We start from the raw sequence: 25,369 nt of genomic DNA, 5'->3' as shown, positions 1-25,369 counted from the left end.
CATTCTGCTCTGCAGATATAATTGGAATTAAATTATTAATGAGAGATACTTAAAAAAGATTGTTTTATGATTCGCTATTAGTGAATTTGCTATTCATTTTAATATTTGTCATTTGATTTATATGGGGATAATGCAATATAGGCCCCAATTAACAATGCGTGGCCTGTGTAATATGATTTTCAGTTAATGCAAATGGAATAAGCTAGAAGAAAGCAAGCGATTCAACTCCTCAAATGTAATTTTCTCAGCCAGTTTTGCCAATTTTAAATGACATTGTACATTTTAATTTTCCCTCTCTTTTTCAAAGGTTGCAAATTTATTCTCATTGAGCCGAACTGCCATTAATTTACATGGAAAATTACTTGCAGAGTTGGAATATCTGTCACGTTCACACCTATTTACTTTTAAAAGCTCTGGCAATGAAGCGGGGCAGGAGGTTACAAGGAATTCAGGCACTTTTCTAACTAACTTCTGGTTTTTTTAAAGAAATGGTTCAATAAATGATTATAGGAAGAGCTTTCCTATAAAATATAATCCACAAAAATATATTCTTTTAAAGATATTTTTTTCTCATTGAATGAGGTGTGTTGTTGCCTCTGTTGGCCTTCATTGAATAGATAAAAACTGTTCTTCAAAATATTCTCTTTAGTGTTTCACTGAAGAAGGAAAGCCATACATATTCGGAAGGACAAGAGCGTGAGAAAATGTACATTTTTCTAGTAAATTATCTCTTTAAAAGATCTAGAGATTGCTCCATTTAAAAAAAAAAAAAAAAAATTAAAGTCATAATTTACTCATCCATGTTGTTTCCAAACCCATATTATTTTTCCCCACGTGAAACATTAAAGGAGACGTTTTGCATAATGTGTGAGTGTTATTTCCTGTACACTGTTTTCCATACATAAAAAATGGACAGTAATTTTACTGCCAGACTCAAAAGAACAAAAAGCACCAGAAACCCTAAAACAGAGGAAGATTATTAGTGAATAATGTCTTCAATTGTCTGTTTCTAAGCATTTAGCTTCAGAAGATGTGGAATATAGCATAAAGTCATACAGACTTTTATGGTGCTTTTATTTTGTCTTTTTGGGGTCTTGGCAGTCAAATCATTGTTTGGAAAACAGTGGTTCGGACATTCTGCAAAACGTCTCCTTTCGAAAGGGTTTGGAACAACATGAGGGTGAGTAAATGATGACAGGCCTTTGATTTTTTGGGTGATCTTGCCCTTTAAATCCGTGGAGTTTTGAAAGGGCACCTCTGAGCAGTAAGTTTCCTGTGCTGTGAGCAGCAGTAGCTCTATGAATTCTGGCACCATCACTTTAGATTACAGCCAGGCTGAGCAGAGCTGAACAGATCTTAGGCCTCTCTCGGCTCTTAAAGCCCAGAGTTCTTGGCTGATTGCATTGTTTCCTATGTTTGTCTAGTGAAGAAAAATGCCACGCTCAGTGTAGAGAGGGATGGGGTGTGAGTATCTTTCCATGAGAACCCCTCCTCCCCGAACTCACAGCTGAGCTCCAGACCCCGGGCCCTGGATAAATAGTGCCTTTGTTCGCCATTCAATGGCATTAGGCATGGGCTTCCTATGGGGGTCACTACCAATCCTTGTGAGGGGACAGAAGGGGAGGCTGAAAAAGAACAACACATCTAGAACATGAACTTCCAGCACATCGGAGGTAGATGAGTAGCCATGGCTGCAGTTGACTAAATGAATCAAAAGTTGAGAATGAATATAAAACAAATGTCTGAATCATGTTTCACCCCAAAACCAAATAGAGAAGAATAAGAAATAAATGTTTATATATTTACTTAAATTAATACATACTGTAAATGAAGCCTTTTTGTTCCATGTAAGTTTTTTTTAATTTAATTATTTTTTTTATAATTGTTAATTGAGCACAAATTCTCATTATCGCGATGCAAAAAGAAAAGATATGGGTAAGTTCACCCAAAAAATGAAATTTCTGTCATTAGTTACTCACCCTCATGTCGTTCCAAACCCGTAAGACCTTCGTTCATCTTCGGAACACAAATTAAGACATTTTTGATGAAATCCAAGTTTTTTTTTTTTTATCCCCCATAGAAAGCAATTACTATCATTCGAGGTCCAGAAAGGTATTAAAGACATTATTAAAATAGTCAACGTGAGCCCATAAAGTCATTCCAGATCTCTTTCTGTATAAATCTTCAGGGCTAAAGGCCTTTGCTGCTGTGTCTTAGCATTTGTGCAGCATCAGTTGGGCTGACCAGGCTTTTCTTTGTTCATTGGATCTTTTGAATCCCTCATTATCACTTTAGAAACTTGCGTAATGCATCATCTTTAGCTAGAAGGCGAGGAGAGTGAATATTCTGAGTTGTTTTATGCTCCATATTGTTGTGCAGATTGTATGCTATTATGTCAGCGAGAAAGAGGGTCCCATGGGCCGACGCCTATGCGGTTTTGTAACTAACATTTTTTCCTTCCCTCAACCTTTTCTTGTCGTCGTGAACGATGGCATTGTCTGTGCAATTTGTTGCCACTCGATGCATTTTGACAATGTGAAGTGTATTTGGTCCCCCGTCCCTCCCTGAAGGAACCTCCTGCCAGCTGAGGTCTGGAAAGGCTGGTGGAAACTCTCCTGGGTCCCTCGCTGACCCCATAGTGACTGCCCACCTTGTTCTTAACCAGAGAGAAGAGAGCCGGGTGGAAAAAAATAAAAGCGCTTGACTCAATACGAGCCTTCTATACCAGCTGTAAAATGGCTTATTCTTCTAGTCACCATGGTGACAATTAACAGTGTTTCAAGGACTTTTGTTCCCGGCCGGTTTGAACAGATTTTTTCCCCCCTTTTTTCAGTGCAAAGTGATTTTTCACGAAGGAGGAAAAGCAGCGTCTATTTTGCATGAACAGTAAGGAATCGCATCCAAATGGAAGCTCCGCGTTTTCTCCTCCTTTTAAAGTAAATATGTAGCTTTTTACTTCCTGGTCTTTCAAGCCCGGCGCTCACACATCTTTGAGAGTTTGGCTCGCGCCCCTCAGCTGCACTGGGTTTCCATCAATGGGCCTCTTCTGCGCGGTCTTCCTCCCCTCTCGACTGCTTCCTCTGCGCCTCCCTCCCCAAGCAGCCGTCTAGAGCGAATTACAGACATCAAGGATGCTGGCAAGATATGAAAAGGCCTCAAACTGATTAAGTAATTATCAGTTTTCCCAGCTTCATTCAGCTCTGTATCACGAAAGCATATCAAATTCCATATTTTGTACCTCTGAGTCAATTTGTAACTCATCAGCTCCTAGTGTAGGTTTTCATGTGGATGATGCATATTCAGTTTTCTCTCAAATGGATTCCCTTTCCTTCGTGCTAAACATCTAATATGGCAGCTTCGGCGGATAATCGCAGTAGTCCAAAATGGACTTTTTTTCACCCTTTGCAGATTCATTTCAGGGCAAAAGAAAGATGTTATTACTTCCTTTTTGATTTAGGGACAGTGCAGAATCCGTCATCGAAATGAGGGCCCGTTGGGAGGCTGAGAGTGTCCTGTGAATTCTCATTTCGCCGCCTGGCTCCTGACGTGTGAACGTTAGCATAAAATGATTTGAATACGCCCCATCTCCGCCTCAGTTCATGGAGTCTTACTTCTGTTGTCTCAACAAGTTACAGAGCCTGAACAAACTTTAATTTAATGGATAAGATGAATCTGCGAAACCGCATTAAGTGTGTTCATGTGTGACTGCATTTTTGCTGACATTTCCAGACTCACGTTCATTAATATGTGAAATAAATTAAACGTACAAGGGCTTGTTGAAATTTCATCTATTTTGCGACCATCTTTCCTCACTTTTGCAGTTATTAAAAGTGCTCTACTATTTAAAGACTGTTAGTAAAGCTGCCTGTTTTCATCATGTGATCTCAAGGGGTGTCCTGACATGTTGCATTGAAGTCATACTTTGGGCTAGTGATGAGAACAAATGCCTAACTCCAAGTATTCACCTTTGGTTGGTAACTTGTCTTGTACCGTTTGTGATTCAGACTGGAATAATGTCTCTAATCATACAGCTTGTTAAGGAGAGATGTGCTTTTTATATACATGTATATATCGCAAGTTTTTGTTGAATGTTAAAGGGATAGTTCACCCAAAAAAATTGGCCATCATTTACTCACCCTCATGTTGTTCCAAACCTGTATGAATTTCTTTGTTCTTCTGAACACAAAAGAAGATATTTGGAAGAATGTCCCCCATATTGTATTTATTTTTCCTACTATGGTAGTCAATGGGGGGGGGGGGGGGGGAGAGATCTGTTTGGTTACTGACATTCTTCCAAATATCTTCCTTTGTGTTCACCAGAACAAAGAAATTCATACAGGTTTGGAACAACATGAGGGTGAGTAAATGATGACAGAATTTTCATTTTTGGGTGAACTGTCTCTTTAAGACATGTTAAAGGTGCCCTAGAACTTTTTTTTAAAAGATGTAATATAAGTCTAAGCTGTCCCCTGAATGTGTCTGTGAAGTTTCAGCTCAAAATACCCCATAGATTATTTTTAATAAATTTTTTTAACTGCCTATTTTGGGGCATAATTAGAAATCAGCCGATTCAGGGTGTGTGGCCCTTTAAATCTCGTGCTCCACGTCCACGGAGCTCGCGCTTGCCTTAAACAACATAAAAAAAGTTCAAACAGCTAATATAACCCTCAAAATGGATCTTTACAAAGTGTTCGTCATGCAGCATGTCTAATCGCGTAAGTACAGTGTTTATTTTGATGTTTACGTTGATTCTGAATGAGTTTGAGGCTGTGCTCCGTGGCTAACGGCTAATGCTACACTGTTGGAGAGATTTATAAAGAATGAAGTTGTGTTTATGAATTATACAGACTGCAAGTGTTTAAAAATGAAAATAGCGACGGCTCTTCTCTCCGTGAATACAGTAAGAAACGATGGTAACTTTAACCACATTTAACAGTACATTAGCAACATGCTAACGAAACATTTAGAAAGACAATTTACAAATATCACTAAAAATATCATGTTATCATGAATCATGTCAGTTATTATTGCTCCATCTGCCATTTTTTTGCTATTGTCCTTGCTTGCTTACCTAGTCTGTTGATTCAGCTGTGCACATCCAGACGTTCTGCCCTTGTCTAATGCCTTTCATAATGTTGGGAACATGGGCTGGCATATGCAAATATTGGGGGCGTACACCCCGACTGTTACGTAACAGTCGGTGTTATGTTGAGATTCGCCTGTTCTTCGGAGGTCTTTTAAACAAATGAGATTTATATAAGAAGGAGGAAACAATGGTGTTTGAAACTCACTGTATGTCATTTCCATGTACTGAACTCTTGTTATTCAACTATGCCGAGGTAAATTCAATTTTTGAATCTAGGGCACCTTTAAATATAAAAAATCTTTGAATATTTGGTTTAATTTTGGACTTTATTTTGACTTTTTATTTTTGCAGACAAAAATTAGATGTGTGTGTGTGAAAATTCTACCGTGTTACGAACGTGTATTCTAAGTTACCATAGACTTTAAATTGGATGATGTGTTTGGTATGATTTACTTAAGAAAAAAGTAGTTTATTTCTTATGTGATGTGCTGTGATGAGTTTGAAAGTGTCTTGTTGTGCACTGATAACCTGTTTTTAAAAACAAACTTTAATTTTTTTTAGTCGTACTCATCAGGTTATAACGGAGCAATGCCAGGATCCTGTATTTCTGTCACACCTCCACCTCAGTGGCATCTTTGGCCCTGGAATATGTTTTTTCTTTACTGTCAATTACACAGTTGACTATAAAGTTTTCAAGCTCAAGCTCCTTGGGTTAAGTATGCAAATCACCCTATCTAGGTTGCAACGGGGAAAGTGACTCAAGGGCCAAAAGTCATCCATGCACGTAGCTAAGGTTAGCATGATGCTTCAACTTCCCATCGCTCTGGCATTCTAATTACTCAGGCTATCTTTCCCTCCGTCTGCGTTCTCCATCAATAACCTGCCATTTTTTAAACCAATGAAAGGAGTTAAAATCAATATTTGCTGTCAACAAACAAATTGTGTAATCCCCTTTACTTTAAAGCAGAGCGTCTTTAGTTTGGCGGCCACTATTAAAAACTGAAAGGGATGAATGATTTAAAAGGATGTGTGATACCATCTCCATCAAAACAAACGACAGTGAAAAATGAACGCTGGCCGGATGACAGCGAGGAAAGGGGGGAAAAACAGCACATTTAAATATTTAAATGCGCATCCGCCATAATGATAAATGACAACCGAAAACTAGAATCAAGTAGCTATTGATGCAGAAAATGAAATGGGGGAGAGACAGAGAGAGAGAGGGAGGAAGAGAGGAATTAACCGAAATAAGGTGTCGAATAGCATCACTTTCATCTTTTACTGTATGTTAGTCCAACATTCAAACAGAAATGTCACAATTCTGCTCGACTGCGTTGGCGAGTGACCTAACACAGTCAGTTAACCAATTAGAAATGAGCTGAAGGCAGGAAATCATTATCACATATGGCCACTATTCTCCTAAAGTAAGTCTGTGTGTAAACAAATGAAGGATTGAGAAGAAAGGAAATTGAGGTAAAAATCTAAATTTTACTTATGTCCTAAAATTTGATTTGTGATCATGTGTTAAATCACAGATCTGGTATCATCTGAATCAGCAGATTCTCTTGTTAAATTTGATGTACACCGTGCTATGTACTTACACTAGAACCAAATTTTACACATTTGTGAATTGTTAACCTATATTTTAAATATTTGTTCAATATTTTTACAACTTGTTAGTTAGTTGAAATAGAAAATGTTTTCCATTTGTATACTATTTATTTAAATGCTAAATTAAAATGTTTACTGTGAAAGAGGGGATGGTATTTTTGATAGGAGCACAACTGATTTCAACTGATTTCTGACAGATCATGTGACTGGAGACTAAAGACTGGAGTTATGATTCTGAAAATTCAGCTTTGTCATCACAGGAATAACTACATGAAATAACTAAAAATATAATAACTATTTTTTACAGAACCCTGCACATGACATCAGGACAAATTTATATATATTGTGGCCACAAGTTAAGAAGTGCTGAAGTATTAGTAAGTCTTGGGAACGAATGGTTAATTCATGGCCATGACGCACATATTTTTTTCCCGACAAGTGTGTGGCGCTATAATTATTAATATCTACAATAGTACAATTTTTACTGTGTTTGTAAATGCAGCCTTGATGAGCAAAAGAGACTTCTTTCAAAAACATTTAAGAAAAATCTTAACCACAAACATTTGAAGTGTGGTGTACAAAACATGCAGGTCTTTTTTTAAAAGGATTGTGTTGTAATTGTGCATAAATAGGCTTATCAACCAATCAAAGGGTGGAGAAAACACTTTACATATCCATCCCATGTCCTCGTTATAATAAAACCGCAAAAGCCCATTCCATGTATGTGTTTCTACAGGGGAACAGTGTGGAGATGTCCATGTGGCTTCCCAAGAAGACGCAGCTTCTGGGCTGGTCTGAATCTCTGAAGAGGAGCGGCACTGAGCTTCCTGCTGACTTTGACCAGCGACTGACGGCCCTCAGGAGCAAATGGGATCAACTCGAGGTTGGTCTCTCTGTTCGGCCTACTGTATGAACATGACGTGTTTCAACTGAAGTTACGAAACTTTAGAGTCGTGTTTAGGAAATCGCTGTTAAAAACACAGCGTCACATCAGTCAGGGGTTTCTTTATGGAAAGAAAGTGCTTCCTGAACAGTTGGCTCTCAAAGTCAGTGCTGCTCTGACACAGGTGAGTGTCACACCTTGAGACTGATCTCTCCTTGATCCAGAGCGCCCTGCTGAGATGAGAGGGAAGCGAGTAGGTAGAGAAGATGGAGAGCTGAGAATGCAAGAAAAGTTGGGAAGACATTATCAGAATAAAACTGCTGCGTAAATACATTTTAAAACACTTTTGTTTGAACGCATCCTTTGCTTCAAATTGACATGTCAAAGTTACCCTGTTCTACTAAGGCTTTTTAGAACATTGACTGAAATTTCTCTGCAATGTTTCTGCTTAGCTACGTTACCGTTTCATCTATTTTTAAGTTGTTTACTTGTACTTTATTGTTGGATAAAATGCAGCCAATTTATCTCACGTTTATCCAAAGTTACTTGCATTTGGGACCAGTAAGTTTTTTTGTTTTTTTTTTAAATAGAAATTACAACTTTTTATTCAGCAAGGAAGCATTATATTGATCAAAAGTGACAGTAAAGACATTTATAATGTTACAAAATATTTATATTTCAAAGAAATTCTGTTATTTTATATTCATCAAAGAATTCTGAAAGAAGTTGTATCACGATTTCCACAAAAATATGAAGCAGCACAACATTGATAATAATGTTTCTTGAGCAGCAAATCATCATATCAGAATGATTTCTGAAAGATCATGTGACACTGAAGACTGTAATGATGCTGAAAATTCAGCTTTACCATCACAGTAATAAATAACATTTTAAAATAAATTAAAATAGAAAACTATAATAGCATTTCACAATATTAGTTTTTTTTTTTTTTACTGTATTTTTGATCAAATAAATGCAGCTTTAATGAGCATAAGAGAAAACCTTTTCAAAACATAAAAAAAAATCGACCTCATGACATTGTTAGTGCCATGCTAGATGAGCTACAGGGACCCAGCCTCTCTTACCAGCCTATTTTATTCGACTACTTCAATATGTTTAGAACATTGTTAATCAGCTCCCATAAACTTAACCAAGGTGGTTTACCAGCTCTAACTGGCTCATATAGAAGCTGATCAGCCACCTAAACCAGAAATGACCAGCTTCTACCAAAAGAATCTAGTTTTAGCAGCATTTTCCAGCAAGGTAATCGTAAATTTAGACTATTGCTATAAAGGTGATGTTACACAGCTCTTCACAGTGGTATAATGCTAAATAATTTATCATCACTAATAAAGAGTAAACACATACACCCACGTGGATATGCATCTGCAATGCTCCTCAAGATTAGCATAACAGCCTTTGATCTGAAACATGAAAAAAAACATTTTTTGGAGAGTTTCAAAGTGTCAAACAACTCACATCTTCCCTCCCTGTCGCAATCAAGCGTTAATTAGAATTATCCAGAAAAGGAATATTCACCGCCGCTTGGCCACGGCAAACTTTCTGACTGGCGTGAGCGTGTGCGACGCGTATTCGCGATGAGTGGCGTCTCGTTAGGGAGCGTGCGACAGGAATAAACCGTCAGCGGTGCGGAGAGTTCAATCTGAGCACCGCTGCTCCCTGCACCGCGCATTATGCCGTCTCAATTGCATATTAAACAAGCCTATCAAGTCAGCCATTGGCATCTGCTGTGCTGACACAAATTGTGAATTAAATGAAATTGATGTCCCCTGTCGTATATATTTATGAAGACAGACCATTCTCTGAAGTATTCTGCTTATGAAGAATTTATGATTGCAAACTGTTCCCGAACAAAATAAAGTGGCAATAAATTCCTGTTTTTTTGCCGTGTGACCCTCCAAGGGCATTGACTTCACCTCCCACTGAGACATTTGTTACTCAGAGAAAACAATGGCTGTATCTGGATTCTATTGATGGCCGTCAAATCATCTGTATTCAGATGAGTGGAAAGGACAGGGAAATAAAAGGAGGGAGAAAGAGAGAGAGGAATAAACAGTGGCTGTAAGATTCTCCTCTCTGTCGATGAAACTGGACTTTTTGGGCCTGATTGAATTAAATATGTAATATACCACACTTTTATAGCACTTTTAATGACTGTCCCATCCTCTCTGTGACCCGCAGAATTAAATAGGCTGTTTTTGTTACTGTAGCTATGTAACTTTTATATTAGAGATGCTCCGATCAGCATTTTTGGGGCCGATCACCGATTACCGATCACCAAGATCATGATCTGCCGATTGCCGATCACTGCCGATCACAGAATGGAATCTTTTATCTAAAATCTAGCAGAGTTTGCACCATTTGTAGAAATGAAACTAACTCTAAATTAACTGTATTGAGAAAAAAAAACTGTAGAAATAGGCTAGAGTCAAGATCTTGAAGAACCACCAAGTGTTTATTTTAGAAAATGAGATAACTTAAGGCTACTGTAGGCCATCTTTCCCAAATAAGGCAGAGTAACATAAAATTATTCCAAACAAAGAGGGGTTAGGCAGACCAACACAGATCAGATCAGCTTAATGGGATGTTAGCCACTTAAAACACTGATTACATTTAATAATTGGCTTTGGCTCACGGGAAACAATGCTTTGAACATAAGCATTTCAAAAGTAACAGTTTTAACAAAAAAATATTTAAAAATAATTAAATAATAAACAATGAAATATAACTCGAAATGAAAAAAATACGAAACTTTAAAGTAATTTACTCTGCGTGCTATATCTCACGCTTTGATGTTTGTCATAATAAAAACTGTTAGTTAGAACAAATGCTACAAAAAAAAAAAATTCATTATTACACCGAGTAGATCACAACAGGATTAAAAAACTTTTTTTTTTCAAAGAGCCAGAAACAACAAATGATGTTGCGTGATGTTGGGTGAAACAACGTTTGCGTGTATCAGGCAGCAGCAGATGTCACCAGACCGTCGTGTGTGGGTGAAATATTGTCCTCAAGGACATGATTTTTGGAATATAACAATGCACAATCACAGTGACGCCAATTGTGTTAAGCATTTACCTCATCTGAGAGAAATGTAGCAGCGCGTTGATCTGACAGTCTCTTCATAGGAAGATTACAAACGGCGAAAGCCAATTGATGACACACGACGATTCTATGTTGTTATTTTGGTGGTTTGCTTCACGATGTGAGTACAGGACTCTTTTACTTCACTGCCCCTTGTTGGAAGACATTATTTTTATTGTTTCGTCTCCTGCTTCTTGAATCTCGCGCCGCCTAAGCTGACTGGAATGCTTTTGGTTGTCATGACAATGACGTAGTTCAGGGCGGCTATATTTCGCGTTCATTTACACTAAACCAGAACGGTATCAGACTCGCCTTTGATACTAGTGGCTGAGGTAGGTCAGATTCGACGTATTTTAGGTCTTCTTTAAAGCGGCATTGCGTCTTCACACTTAATTCTGAGCAGGTACAGACCCGCTTCAGAACAGTCATAAATCGGCTGTGTAAAGGCATCTTAAGATGCCTAATCATGTTAGTGGTGTTAATGCACGCACGTGTGAAAAAGTCGCGCGAGTAATTTACGTCACGTGATCGGCTTTTTTGATCGGCGCTTTTGGGGTTCGCCGATCAAGCTATTTTTAGCCAATATCGGCCGATCATGATCGGTGGCCAATCAATCGGAGCATCACTATTTTATATGTAAATTTGTTGTCATTCATTAGGGTGGCAAGTTGCTGAATTTAGAATTGGCATTAATATGTAAATATGTTATATTCAAATAGTTTGTGTGTGTGTGTTAGAATATCTATATTATCCATCAGTTTTTTAATCTGTTTCCTAGATTTTACATTTACTTTGTCTGCTAAAGTAATTAAATAAGCATGAAAAATCCATTTTTTTTCACCTCTTAAAATGTATTAGACTATTGTATAACTTAGTCTTAGTCTTAGTCTCAGTCGTAACTTTGTAAAACTTAGTCGGCCGACGTTGCCCAGTGGCCGATCGTCAGTTTGGTGTGTCCCGGGCTTTAAAGAAAGAGGAACAAAATGTTCACATTTGGGGTTGGTAAGATTTTTTTTTTATTTTTAAAGGAAGCCTCTTATCTGCATTTACTTGATCAAAAAAGACAGTAACAATTTTAATATTGTGAAATATTATTGCTAAATCTAAATTTTTTAGCTTCATTACTTCAGTCTTCAGTGTCACATGATCCTTTAGAAATCATTCTAATATGCTGATTTCCTGTTTAAAAAACATTCCTTATTATTTTTTAATTTGAAAATTAAGCAGTTTTTGCTGCTTAATATGTTTGTGGAAACGGCGATATAATTTTTTTTAGGATTCTTTGATAAATAGAAAGTTCAAAAGAGCAGCATTTATTTAAAATGGAAATCTTTTTGTAACAGTGTAAAAGCCTTACTATCAATTCTGTTTGATTTCGTGGTTAAAAGTGTCTCTTTATGACAGGTGAGGAAAGAGGGATTGGTCAGCTGAAAAGTAGAGTAGTTTCAGATCTGGAGAAAGTGATTTAATTTTAAAAACAGCATTTTTTCACACTCTATGACCACTAATGTCTCATAAAATCACTATGAGATCTGATTTTGCCTCAGTCAGCCCAGCAGAAAACCTCAACGTTTGTTTTCGGCCAGAAGAACCCATTTTCACATTAAAGCTAAAATGTCCCTTGTCACTGAGTTGAGCCGTCCATTTCCTTTGCCATTAACACTATGCTGACAGGAGAGGAACACAGATGTGTTAATAAAGGCCGGTCATGGGAGGGAGACGCAGACTGGATGTGTGCGGCCAAACCCTGAGAACTTAATTGATGCCGCATGCTGAAATAGCCACTTCATTGCTGCGTCATAATCACATCTGTTTCCATTCCAGCTTTCCGACACACGGCACACATAAAGGAAAGACAATTACAGCAGCCAGTGTGTGTATTAATTGGATAATGGTGTGTATTGTGCTTGCAATTGCCATCTCAGTATACAAGGTTCAACCTGTCTCTAAAAACTGAGATTGCCAGGCAGGTGGGAATACACACAAACACACACACACGCACAGGCAGACTGCAGCTCAGCATGGTTCTCGCTTCTCTTGCTGTCAGTCGGGGAAAATTGTTCAGCAGAGCCCATTTCTAAAATCATTGGTGTGTTTTTTTGCGGCTGATTGTTTGCTATTCAACAAACATTTGAATGTTGCTCTAAAATGCCACTTTGTGCGATGAGATTTTAACCCCTTCAGGCTCATCAGATGAAACAGCCTGTTATCAGACACTTCAGGCGTACAACAGCGCTGTGGATATGGCAATCATCACCACATCTCATCTTCTTAATCACTCTTCATGTATAAAGCAGTTCGGTACATTTAAGTTGTCGTAGCCTGATGTCTGAATGCATTTTGTATGTTGAGTGTATCAACACTTAGGAACATTTACCATAGTTTTTGTGTTGTTACCGTAGTTTAAATGTGGTATTTGTGGAAAGACCATAGTAAAATCATGCACCTTAAAGTCATGAAATGGTCAATGCTATAAAATAAATTATATTTCAATATAATATACTTTCCTAAACACACTTAACAAAAATTTGACAAGTTGTAATCTCTCCCCACGAACAAAAAGTACCTTATTTTTTATTTTATTATTCTTATTTTTATTTTGTTTTATTAGTTTTTATTTTGTTTATTTTTATTTTTTAATTTTTTGTTTTATTTTGTTTTATTGTATTTACTTTTTTATTTATTTTATTTTGTTTTTTTTATTATATATTTTCTATGTATCATTGTAATACCATGTTACTATAGTAAAATGGGTATGTAAAATATGGTCAATTGTGCTATCCTCAAAAAAATTGTTACAATTGGAATGTTTTTGGATCTATATTTTAAACACTATGTCACCTTCAGGGTTAAAAGAGAAGTCAGCCTTTCTTATAGCTGTCTATATATTTCTTCATCTGTTTTTATTAATAAATAAATACTTTATTTTAGATTCTGCTTTTTAATGTATATTAAATATGGTATATTAATTTGGTATTTTTGTATTGCTTACACATACTGTGATGTGATTTGTATATTGTGGTTGTGATTTGTATATTATTATTATTATTATCATCATTAGTGGGGTTTTTTTTTTTTTTTTTTAGGTTTTTAGGAGTTACATCTTCAAAAGGGTATTGTGGTGGTTGAAACATTACACTGTTTAATAATAAATGTTTTTGGAAGCTGTAAACTCAGTGTGCGTACATTACTTTTCTTACTTCTAAAATCCTGTCATGTTTGTTTCTTGTATGTGTTTATGGACTCTTGTGTGACATCTCTGTTTGTGTCCAATCAGAAAACCTTGGCGGAGCATGTGGAGCCCAATGTGGGCCAGCGGAGTCAGCGTGAACTTCTGTCTCCAGACACCAATAGGATGGTGACCCAGCTGGAGAGCCGGATAAAGGAGTTAAAGAGCTGGCTGAGAGAAACTGAGCTCTTCATCTTCAATCTGAATCTCAGACCAGACGCACAACAATGTGAGAGCAGCACACAGGACACTGATGACCCACAACTCGACCCGCAAGGCACCAAACAGCTGCAGCACTTCAAGGTGAGTATGAAGAGCTGCATCTAGTTTTACTTGAGGTTTTTCCATGTCATTTTACTACAGGTTCAGATCCTTTAGAGTAGTCTGGCATTATAGCTGCCTTTTCTGCTCCACTAGCATCACCAAATGGAATTTCAAAGATGATAACTGTTCTCAGACAAGTTTCCCCACTGATTTAACATTAAAACTCTGCAAAGAGTGATCCATCACCACTGTGCCCTTCAGCAAGACACTTGACACCACGTTACTCCAGGAAAACTGAACCTGTGACTCAACATGGCTCAGTTAAAGTAAAGAAGGAACCAACTGAAACAATGGAAACACAAACGGCTAATTTCAATGCATCGTTTATATGGTGATGAATAAAAAAAATTTCTAGCCAACAATTCAACCTAGGTCAGTCTCACATCCTGAAGCCTAGTGCCTATCAACTTCCTTTCTTATACGTTGTATCTATAGTGATAGATTAATATAATTTCTGCAATTAATATTTTCTGTTCAATGCTTTATAAATATTTAGCACAATTGAGGCGTCATCTGTTTTTTCCCTTCCTGATGAAGCCGTGTAAATGTCAAAGCCAATTAAATGTTAAAAAATATGACTTTCAATTATACTGTAATGTCAAATGGCTATAAGTACTCATTTCATTCACAGAAAAATCCAACTAATAGAGACATCAGTATCAGTATTGGTATCAGTGATACTGACATTCATTCATAGTGCTTGGAAAAAAGATGCCATTAAACAAATATTTAAAATATACAGTCTTTATTTTAGATTAATTGCAAAAATATGTATTACAATCTAAAAATAAATTACAAATTTTAATGATAGGTGCAATCTTGACATTAACCCTTAAATGCATGTCTTTTTCGCCAATCATTCTTACATATTCGGGTCTTTATCGACCCAGATCTATATCTAACATGGAAGGATCTCTACCTGTCGCGATAATATAAAACTCCTCTGATATTAGAGTAACAATTACAGAAGAATAAAATAAATCATTTTTTGTTACCTTTTGGAGCTTGAAAGGGCTCAGTTTGAGCAGATGTTTTATGCCATCATCACTGTCCTCGTCAGAGCTCATTTCCCAGTAAATTCAGCAAATAATAGGCTAGTTTTATGTTTGAGGTCACAAATATGAGCCCATTCGCGATCTCAAACGTATTCTCAAAACTATATAATTTTCATCATCTTCAAAATCAATATTTAGGTTGCTAACAGCTTCACCAGATCCATCCAGTGACAGTTACAGTCATATTTGATTGCGTTCAGTACTTGCTCTGCAGTAAATCGCTGAGCCATTTCATGTTTTTCTTATTATTTCGTTTTCTGTCTGAATTAATCTTCACTTCACATTGTGTATCAGACATTGTCATCTAAAATTCAATTATTGTTGTGCAGAAAAAATACACGTACACTGATGCACACCTCGGGTTGTTAGCAACCCTATACAATTTTTAACAAAAATTGAATTCCAAAATAGTCATTCTTCTATAATTTTATGATTTTTTTCTTTCTATATTCTTTATAATTAATTGATTGAGGAATACCAAGAAGGTTGAAGTCTAACTTTAAAAAATAAATGAGGAGGAGGGTAGTGAATGACGTCTCGGGTCACTAAAGACCCGAAGGTATGCATTTAAGGGTTAACACCCGCCAACCTGCCAAACGCATGTGGATTTCAGCAGTGGTGTGTAACGCAGTCACTCCTACTAGCCACTTTGGTAGGTTGAATTTTATATTTTATATATATACATTTTTCAATTGTAGTCTTTTAAAAAGGTATCTGAAATAATAAACTAAGTGCAATGTGGTGTTGTCAAAAATATTGTTCTTTTTTTATACATATCAATACTGAAATATCTGAAAAGCTTCCAATACTCATTTTCCACAGAATAGATACACGATACCGGCTGCGATTTCTCACTCTCTCATCTCTCCAAGAGTTAGTTGACACACAAACCCACCTCCCCTCACTCCCTGGTCTTACAGGTCTTGTGCATAATTTTACTCATTGCCGCAGATTTTGTGCTCACACCCAAAGTGTGCGCACATAAAGCCGCCTCTTAGTACCCAATTGAGTTATTTTTCACTGCTCATTATGCTTAAACAGTCAAATACACACAAATTAATGTCAAAATGCTTGTTTTGGCAAGTATTAATGTAAACACTGTTAATTATGTTTTAAGTGAATGCAAATGGTTGAGTAAGGAAACGCATGTGTAACAGTGTAATGGATCTGTGCTTCAGTACTTAAAGTGACAGCAGCCTAATATACCTGCTGCCAAATTATGAGATAATATTAAAAATCTTTATATGGCAGTTTTTCCACCATGGTATCGATTTTAAAATTGTGGCCAGTGAAAGTGCTGAGAAGTAGCGAGAAGTAACTTTGGAAAACCACTAGCCACAGTGGCTGTTGAGCAAAAAAAGTTAATGTCAAACCCTGGGTTTAATCAATCATGATTAATTACAGAAAAATTTGATTAGTTGGTTAATTTTTTTAATTAATTGACAGCAAGAATGGTCAGAGCAGTATAAAGTATACTTAAAGTTATAAAGGAAATACTATGTAGTACACATATGTAAAATGATATGTTTGTTGAATTTAATCAAGGATGTACTCATTTTTTGCAACCCTTCATTTAAGCCAAATTGTCTAATTTACTTACTTAACAAAGACTGATGACATATTTTTCTCTGGTTTTATTAAGTATATGTAGATGTTTAATACATTTCAATTTGGCCTATTCATGAATTGTATCTATGAATTATAGGCCAATATATATATATACAGCTATGGAAAAAATAAGAGACCACTCCAAGTTCAGAAATCAATGTTAAGTGGTCTCTTAATTTTTTCCATAGCTGTATATATATATATATATATATATATATATATATATATATATATATATATATATATATATATAGGGTTGAATTAAGTTATTCATATTATTATATTACATTTACATGTCCAGCCCACATGGAATCTGGACATGCAGATTGCTTTAGTTTTCGGATATGTATTTCCCTAATTTACAATAACACCTGTACACCTACAGTTGTTCATTAGCCAGCATTAGAGCATTGCTGAGACTTTGTTTTTCAGAGCAGCTTTCACTAAACCATAATGCGCACTTAAACTAGAGTACATGACAGCATCATGTCAAGTAGTCTGGGTGCTTAGCATATACGTGGAAATAAAACTGCTTAGTCAAACTGCACAGGAGAGAACCGCTCTCTAAAAATAACCTGCTTCGCATGAGCCGTGCTTCTTTAATAAATACAGGGCAAAAAGCACACATCAAATCCCCTGACTGAAAATCTATATGAAATAATTATTCGAGTTAAAATCCTGAGAAACAGCTTGGAGTATTAATCAAGACGTGTCAAAACACAGGTAGCGGAGCTGATTGCATCCACCTGCTGAGTGACAAACATAAGTGAGGAAAAGCTTTAAATATACACAGGGCTAAATGATCAGGAGGGAGAAATAAGGCTCGCTTTCTCCTTTGATCAAATGACATGCAGCCAAAAAGGCTTACATTGATTTCTCAGGGAAAGTCCAGATAAAATAGTAATACAGTGATCTGAAATATTGGTAAGTGCGATTTATTTGGACTTTACCATTGTACCACATGGAAAGAATGAGAAAGGAGAATGATTACATGGATCAGATTTTTTCTCGTCTGCTTTTGAAGCGTGAATTGGCTGACTGGCGTGACTTGGCAAGATCACAGAGCACTTGAAAGGCATCAGCGGGAGAGCTGAGATCTACACCTCTCTACATCTCATTGCAGCACTGAAACAGCACCGTTCTCGTCTCTGTCCACAGTGCAGCCAAACTTAAGTGCGCTTTACTTAAAAGCAGCATGAAATGGCATTTGCAGCCTGTTTTACTTCTGTAATCTGACATAGTTTTGTGAATGAAAACTATATTTAAAGGTGCCCTAGATTTAAAATTTGAATTTACCTTGGCATAGTTGAATAACAAAAGTTCAGTACATGGAAAAGACATACATTGAGTTTCAAACTCCATTGCTTTCTCTTTCTTATGTAAATCTCATTTGTTTAAAAGAGTTCCGGAAAACACGCGGATCTCAACATAACACCGACTGTTACGTAACAGTCGGGGTGTACGCCCCAATATTTGCATATGCCAGCCCATGTTCCCAACATTATGAAAGGCATTAGACAAGGGCAGCCAGTAACGTCTGGATCTGTGCACAGGTGAATCAACAGACTAGGTAAGCAAACAAGAACAACAGCGAAAATGGCAGATGGAGCAATAATAACTGACATGATCCATGATAACATGATATTTTTAGTGATATTTGTAAATTGTCTTTCTAAATATTTCGTTAGCATGTTGCTAATGTACTGTTAAATGAGGTTAAAGTTACCATCATTTCTTACTGAATTCACGGAGACAAGAGCCGTCGCTATTTTCATTTTTAAACACTTGCAGTCTGTATAATTCATAAACACAGCTTCATTCTTTATAAATCTCTCCAACAGTGTAGCATTAGCCGTTAGCCACGGAGCACAGCCTCAAACTCATAGAGAATCAAATATAAACATCAAAATAAATACTTTACTCACATAATTCGAAGCATGCATACAGCATGCATGACGAACATCTTGTAAAGATCCATTTGAGGGTTATATTAGCTGTGTGAACTTTGTAAATGTGCTGTAATATAATCGAGAGCTCATGTGGCAGGGAGCACACGAATTAAAGGGGCAGCGCGCTGAAAAAATCAGTGCATAGTTAATGATGCCCCAAAATAGGCAGATAAAAAAATTAATTTAAAAAAATCTATGGGGTATTTTGAGCTGAAACTTCACAGACACATTCAGGGGACACCTTAGACTTATATTACATCTTGTGAAAAAGCATTCTTGGGCACCTTTAATGTGAAAATGTAGGCAGAGACTTGATTTTATAGTTTGAGAATTGATTGGAAAATGTACAATTCTAGTTTTCCTATAATAATAATTTTTAAGTAAGTTATTAAACTAGTAACCCACTCAAGGTTGTGCGACAGCGATTTTACCGTAGTTAAGGGGCTGTTAGTATTGCAAGGTTCTTTGGTAAAGTACTGCGTAGTTACAACTAATTTACAGCGTAACTTTCGATAATTATAGTGTACCTATACATGTAAGTATAGGGGAACAGTATGTAAAGTATTGGGAATAAAGGGGTAACAACCAGGAAAATAACGAATTATTTATACTGTAAGTATTTTAGAACTAAGGGGTACTTATACTATTATGACAGACAACAATCTTACGTTTGGGTGCAATTTAGTGAGAAAGTGCACTGATTAAGTTGTTTCAAGGCAAGTAGAAAGAACTATTGCAATGGGGAAATATACTTTTGTTTCATGTAGTTACATGGTAAGAATGACATTGCAGGCTCTAAATTAAAGTGGTGCTTGTTACGCAAACAATCTGATATCACTTGGAAACCTTTATTTGAAATCAACTTATTTCAAAACAGATTTAAAGTTACAACACTTCTTATTCGTTTCTCTTGCTTTGCTTACTCCTCCTCTTGTTCCTCTTCTTCTTTTTCTTTCTTTCCACTGATGAATCTTAAGAGGGAATCCCATGTCATTTGCTATTCTGTGTTATAAGAAAATACAGTACACCTGGAAATGTGCTCACCGTTTACTCATCTTTTACCCTCATGCCATCTGAGATGTATACGACTTTACTTATTAAGATGAACACAAACAAAGGTTTTTAGAAAAATAAATAATCCCTGGGAATGCTTTATGCAAACTCATGTGTTTGTATCAAACAGCACAATACAGCAATAACTACAGTAATCCATACGACCCCAATGGATGAATCAATGTCTTCTGAAGTGAAACGATACGTATTTGTAAGAAAAATAAACTTTCAACCAACTGTCACCTGCGCGTACATAAGAGGGTTGAGAGTTAATGCTTGACGTAACTTGAAGCGTGACGTAAGCGTGTCGAGAAACTCACGCGAAAAGTCACGCGGATGTCAGATGCCGTCAGGTTTTTTTTGATTAATGCTCACAGCAAAATACACAGAATAACAGATAATGATAATGAGAAACAAACAAGACAGAATAACAGACGGCAGTTCTCGCGTGGGTTTCACATGAATCTCCCGCGAGAACATCATGAAAGCTTCACGTTGCTCGTTACAATATGCTTCGTCGAACGCGAAGTCGACTCTCATGCATGCGCTGGTGACAGTTAGTCGGAAGCGAAAAGATGAATAGCCTAAACCATTAGAAAATTTCTGGGTGTACTGTATTTTCTTTTAATTGGATTCCTTCTTAAGATTGATCAGTTGAGAAAGAAGAGGAGGAGGAAGCCAAGCAAGAGAAACAACAACAACAAAAATAGGGACAAAACGTGTTACTTTCTGTCAGGACTTTAGAATTTGAAATGAAAAGTTGATTTAAAAAAAAAATGAATAAATGAATAATAAGTGTTGTAGACCTGTTTTTAATTAAGTTGTTTTTCAAATAAAGGTTTCGGAGTCAGTCAAATCAGTTTTTTTTTATTACTTACCCTGTAACTACATGAAACAAGAGTGTAACAAGCACCACTTTAATTTACAGCCTGCAATGTCATACTTGAACTGTAACTACATGAAACCAAAGTATATTTCCCCATGTGTTAAAAAAGATTGCAATAGTTCTTTGTACTTGCCTTGAAACAACTTAATCAGTGCACTTTCTCGCTAAATTGCACCCAAACGTAAGATTGTTGTCTATCGTAATAGTATAAGTACCCCTTAGTTCTAAAATACTTACAGTATAAATAATTTGTTATTTTCCTGGTTGTTACCCCTTTATTCCCAATTCTTTACATATTGTACCCCTATACTTACATGTATATCTATAATTATCGAAAGTTACGCTGTAAATTCGTTGTAATTACGCAGTACTTTCCGGGCTGTGATCTAAAGCGTTACCGGTTCTTTTTTGTGGCTGACTGCTGTAATCTTACACTGACATGCTATTTGTGCGTGATGATAACTGTTTACTGTTTCAGAAAGGGTCAAGGGATTGAGCTCAGCATTTAGTGATTTTGATACATTCATCCCAGATTATTGCATTTTAATTGAACATCAGTTTGGCAGTTTAAGAGTTTATCTATGATCTGTCTGTGTAACTCAGAGTAAAATCTTTATGTAGTCCCTCACGGCTGGAGCTGCTGGGATGTGTCTGTTCAGTGTAGATTCCTGATGCCAATAAAAGGCTTAAATATGTGTAAAGGGAGAGATAGTGAGACACTTCGTTATGAATAACAGGTATGGTCACCCTTTAAAATGTCATCATAAAAATGTCTATCTTCCACTGAATAAAAAGCATTAAGTTCTTTACTTGCTAGGGGGAGTGGAGTCGTCTAAAATTAGACTCTATTGTATCTTAACCTTCACTGGTCAGACGGTTCAGAGTAGTTGGCTGCCAATTTCACTTCTTTCATTAATAACTGTCTTCCCTTTAATAGTGTGCCTTCTTGATATTAAAACCCGAGGGTTGGACATTTCCTGTCAGGGAGAGGAGAGATGACGGGATCCGCATGCCAACTTTTGTCATTAGTTAACAATCATTTTACTTACAGAATTCATTGTATCCTGAGCTGGAAGTCTGCAGATTTGTTATCTCTATAAATATAAGTTCTTTCTTATAGGATACCTCGTTATATTGTATGTTTATTACAGATATCCTTATTTCAATGTATTAAATATTTTACTCAAAACTTGAAAGTAATGAAAATTAATGACCTAATGAAGTTAATTCCATCCAGTAAATAGTTAAAAATTGTCTTTTTTACTCAACATTGTGAGTGTATTTTTTTGTTTAGAGTGCTATGTTGTTTGACATTGAGGTGAAAATCATCTAATTGCTTAGAAAAATTGTCTAGAAAAAAAATCACACGATTTGATGTATTATTCATGTCTGTAGCATAAACTGTGTGGGATTTATAAGTTGATGTCTCTTTTAGGGTCACTAACCTTGAGTATTGAGCCATAGTAATAGTGATACTCGATGGTGGAAACACCACTAATAACCGCACTAGATCTTCTTCTTTGTCTCAGCTATTATTGTCTTTTTTAGTGATCTCTGTCGAGCAGCGCCGGGAGCCCTTTCAAAAACACCTCCAACTCCAAACCACGTTCCTATTAAAGGAATTTCACAGGAGAATTAGACTAAATGGAAGCCAGACTGAATATATGCGGCAGCATTCGAGTCAGAGTCCATCTCCACATCTGCCCGGCACCTTTGATCAGCTCGACGCAGCGTGGGGCCCCGGGGCCTCATCCTCCGGGTCCCGTCTGGCTGATTGAATGTGACGGCGCAGATATAATATCAATACTTTCTCCATGATTAGGAATAAGGAACTCCTGTTCTTTGGCAAGTGCTAACCGCATTAAGTCGGTTCTGGGACGGGCTCGCGAGAGCGCCAAACGCAGAGTTAGTGTCTCATCAACGAGTAATAGGGAGCAGACAGGTGACAGGCCTGTTCATTACACACACAATCGACTGGCCGCACACACACACACAGATGCATAGAGTCGTATTTTTCATTATACATCCATGCCGCTTGCTTTCATTTACAGGCGCTAATGAGAAAATGTCCCCATTGATGGCAGTGTTATCACTTTGCTGCCATTTGTTTGCTTTAGCGCGGTAAAGAGGACGTCTGCCGTTCGTAACACATTAGTCTCATTTTGAAAACACTGTCAATTTTTTTGTCTTAAAGGGAAAAATAATTAAAAATAAGCATCCTTTAACGACAAGCTTTATGGAAGGTCACTGACAGCCCGACTCAAACCAATGCATTTCGCTCTCGGGTAATTTAGACGTATTTGAAATAACGAACACGTCAAGCAGAATGCAAAACAGGATCCTTCATCGTGATCTTTTTTCCTGTATAATATGACTAGCGTCAGTCTGCTGACATCGGATTTTGTCTTGCTTGAAGGTTGGTTAAGTTTGCTTTTATTGTCTATCCACTCACTGCGGTACTATTTCTCTCTATTAGCGCGTCGGGATCGAGGCCTCAACTGACAGGCGTTGATGAAACTCGAGCCGGCCGGAGCCGAGGGGACGTGTCTGGGAACAAATGGCCAACATGAATTCATTATACTCATTTGCGATAACAAGTGCTTGTGGTTTTAATTGACTTAATCAACAAATAGAATTAATCAGAGATTTCTAATTAATGGTAATTGATTGAATATCCACTGGGTCACTGTCAGAGCTCCGTTCCCGTGTCCTTCCCGTCACTGTAGGGGATTTGGGGCTCCGCTACTCAATCTCACCGAGATTAATTGAAAATGTTAAAATTGCAGCGGCTGTAAAGAGCGAAATGAAGTGTGCGCTCGTTTTCCCGGCGGAGAACGAGAAACAAATACCCCCGAAACCGAAAGAGCAGAGCCTGTCGTCTGGCTTTTTTTTTAATCCTCCGGAAAGCACGTCAGAGCCGGTGCACGCGTCTTTTAAACTCTTCTCGCGCTTAAATCGCACTGCGCACCAAAAAAAAAAAAAATGTCAGAATATCATAAGGCTTAGATTTTAATGAAATTAAGTGGGAGGGAAAGATGGGGAATTGGAGTTTAAAGGCTTTAGGCTGCGTCTGGATGGAGGCACGGTCTGTTCTCATTTTGTGCTGAATAAAGAGATAAGCAGTTTTTTGGAGGAACACTCTTGGGAGGTCTGTGTAATACACATGCATCTTCACGGCTCGGCTCTCCGCCTCAGGTGTGATTACAGACTCTGATAGTGAGAGACCTGTAGATTAATACTGTACACCAGATGGATTTAGCCACACGATAACAGCCAGGGGAGTGAGACGAGAGAGAATAGTCATACCGCCGTTCTGACGATTGTGTGAGCTCCTAAGCACGTTGTGAGACGGCTGATCCTCTGATAGCTTTATTAAAAAGCACCTGATAGATGATCCGCCCATGATCTTGTCTGTTCTTACAGTGGATGGACAACTGAAGGGTGGCTATACATGTTTTGTTTCACAAAAAAATACTCCCCACAGACCATTTTAATGCTCAGTTCTGAAGCACAATGTGAAGTGGACATCCTTAAACGTCCTTAAACTATAAATAGTTAACTTTTATTAATAGTAGTCTTATAAACTAGGGTTTTCATAGTTTTGAACAGTTTTTTTTTTTTATCTTTATTTGCTTTTTCAGTTGTTTTAATTTCATTTGTTTTGCACTCTGTCATTGTTTAGTTTTAGTATTTTCAGCATTTTTTTTTTTAGTTCCAGTTTGTTTAGTTTTTATTATAGTTTTAGGATTTACTTTTTAGGCTGCCAAAGTTAATGTGTTAATTGGTATAGTTCAGTTTCTCTTCACAGTCCAGTGTTTTTGCTGTCTGGTATCATTTTTTATAGTTAATGCAGGTTTGGAGTAAAGTTTAATACTATATTAAAAGCTAAAATTACTGATAATTGATTATTTATAGTTAATTATAATAATTTTTTTTTTGGTCATGATCCATGAACATATATTTTAGTTTAGTAATTGTTTATCCAAGTTATGATTTAGTTTCCACTTTAGTTTATGTTAATTGCAGTAATGCTTCAATTAATGTAGTTCATTAGTCTAATTGTTGGCTATTTAAAGCTATTTTCCAAGCAGGGTTTAAACTAAGGATTTAGAGTTTTAATGTGCATAACAGCTCAGATTGTTCACTCTTGAGAGAATTCAATGAGAAATGTTTGCGTTCATATGGACTTTTGTCTAGATCTGTTCTGTTCTTATTTTTTTTTTTCTTTCACAATATGCTGTTATGTCTCTCTCTGTCTACCTCTTTCAGTGTTTTGATATCTGACTGAGGCACCAGGGCCTGCTGGCCCCCCGCCAGCATTTCAGTCTCAGTGCTTGTTTGTGGGTCTGAAATGGAGACATTGTGTGGACTCACATACTGGAGGAAAAACAGCCTACTCACTGCACTGTGTGTTTGAAAAAGCTTTCTAGCAAACATTGGCGCACCATACTGCACTGTTCCTCTTCCTCAATAAAACTCAATCAGTTTATGAGAACCAGTAATAGAGAAACAGTGTCATATTTCTGTTGTTTTTGGATGTCAATACTATTTAATCTGAGCGGACCTGTGGTATCAATTGA

The 25,369-nt window shown here is 36.9% G+C and overlaps 1 protein-coding gene across 3 annotated transcripts in view; it reads left to right on the top strand.

The window, feature by feature from the left end:
- akap6 (A kinase (PRKA) anchor protein 6) overlaps positions 1-25,369 on the top strand; it is a 162,477-nt gene that overhangs the window by 119,278 nt on the left and 17,830 nt on the right. For all 3 annotated transcript variants that reach the window (XM_048190983.1, XM_048190982.1, XM_048190981.1), the window contains exons 11-12: positions 7,434-7,580; positions 13,963-14,217. In XM_048190983.1, the coding sequence (XP_048046940.1) occupies positions 7,434-7,580; positions 13,963-14,217 (402 nt within the window). The remainder of the gene's footprint in view (positions 1-7,433; positions 7,581-13,962; positions 14,218-25,369) is intronic.

This window comes from Megalobrama amblycephala, linkage group LG5 (assembly GCF_018812025.1).
Source record: "Megalobrama amblycephala isolate DHTTF-2021 linkage group LG5, ASM1881202v1, whole genome shotgun sequence".
In the NCBI taxonomy this organism is placed as follows: Eukaryota; Metazoa; Chordata; class Actinopteri; order Cypriniformes; family Xenocyprididae; genus Megalobrama; species Megalobrama amblycephala.
This window is presented reverse-complemented; position numbering and strand designations above follow the sequence as displayed.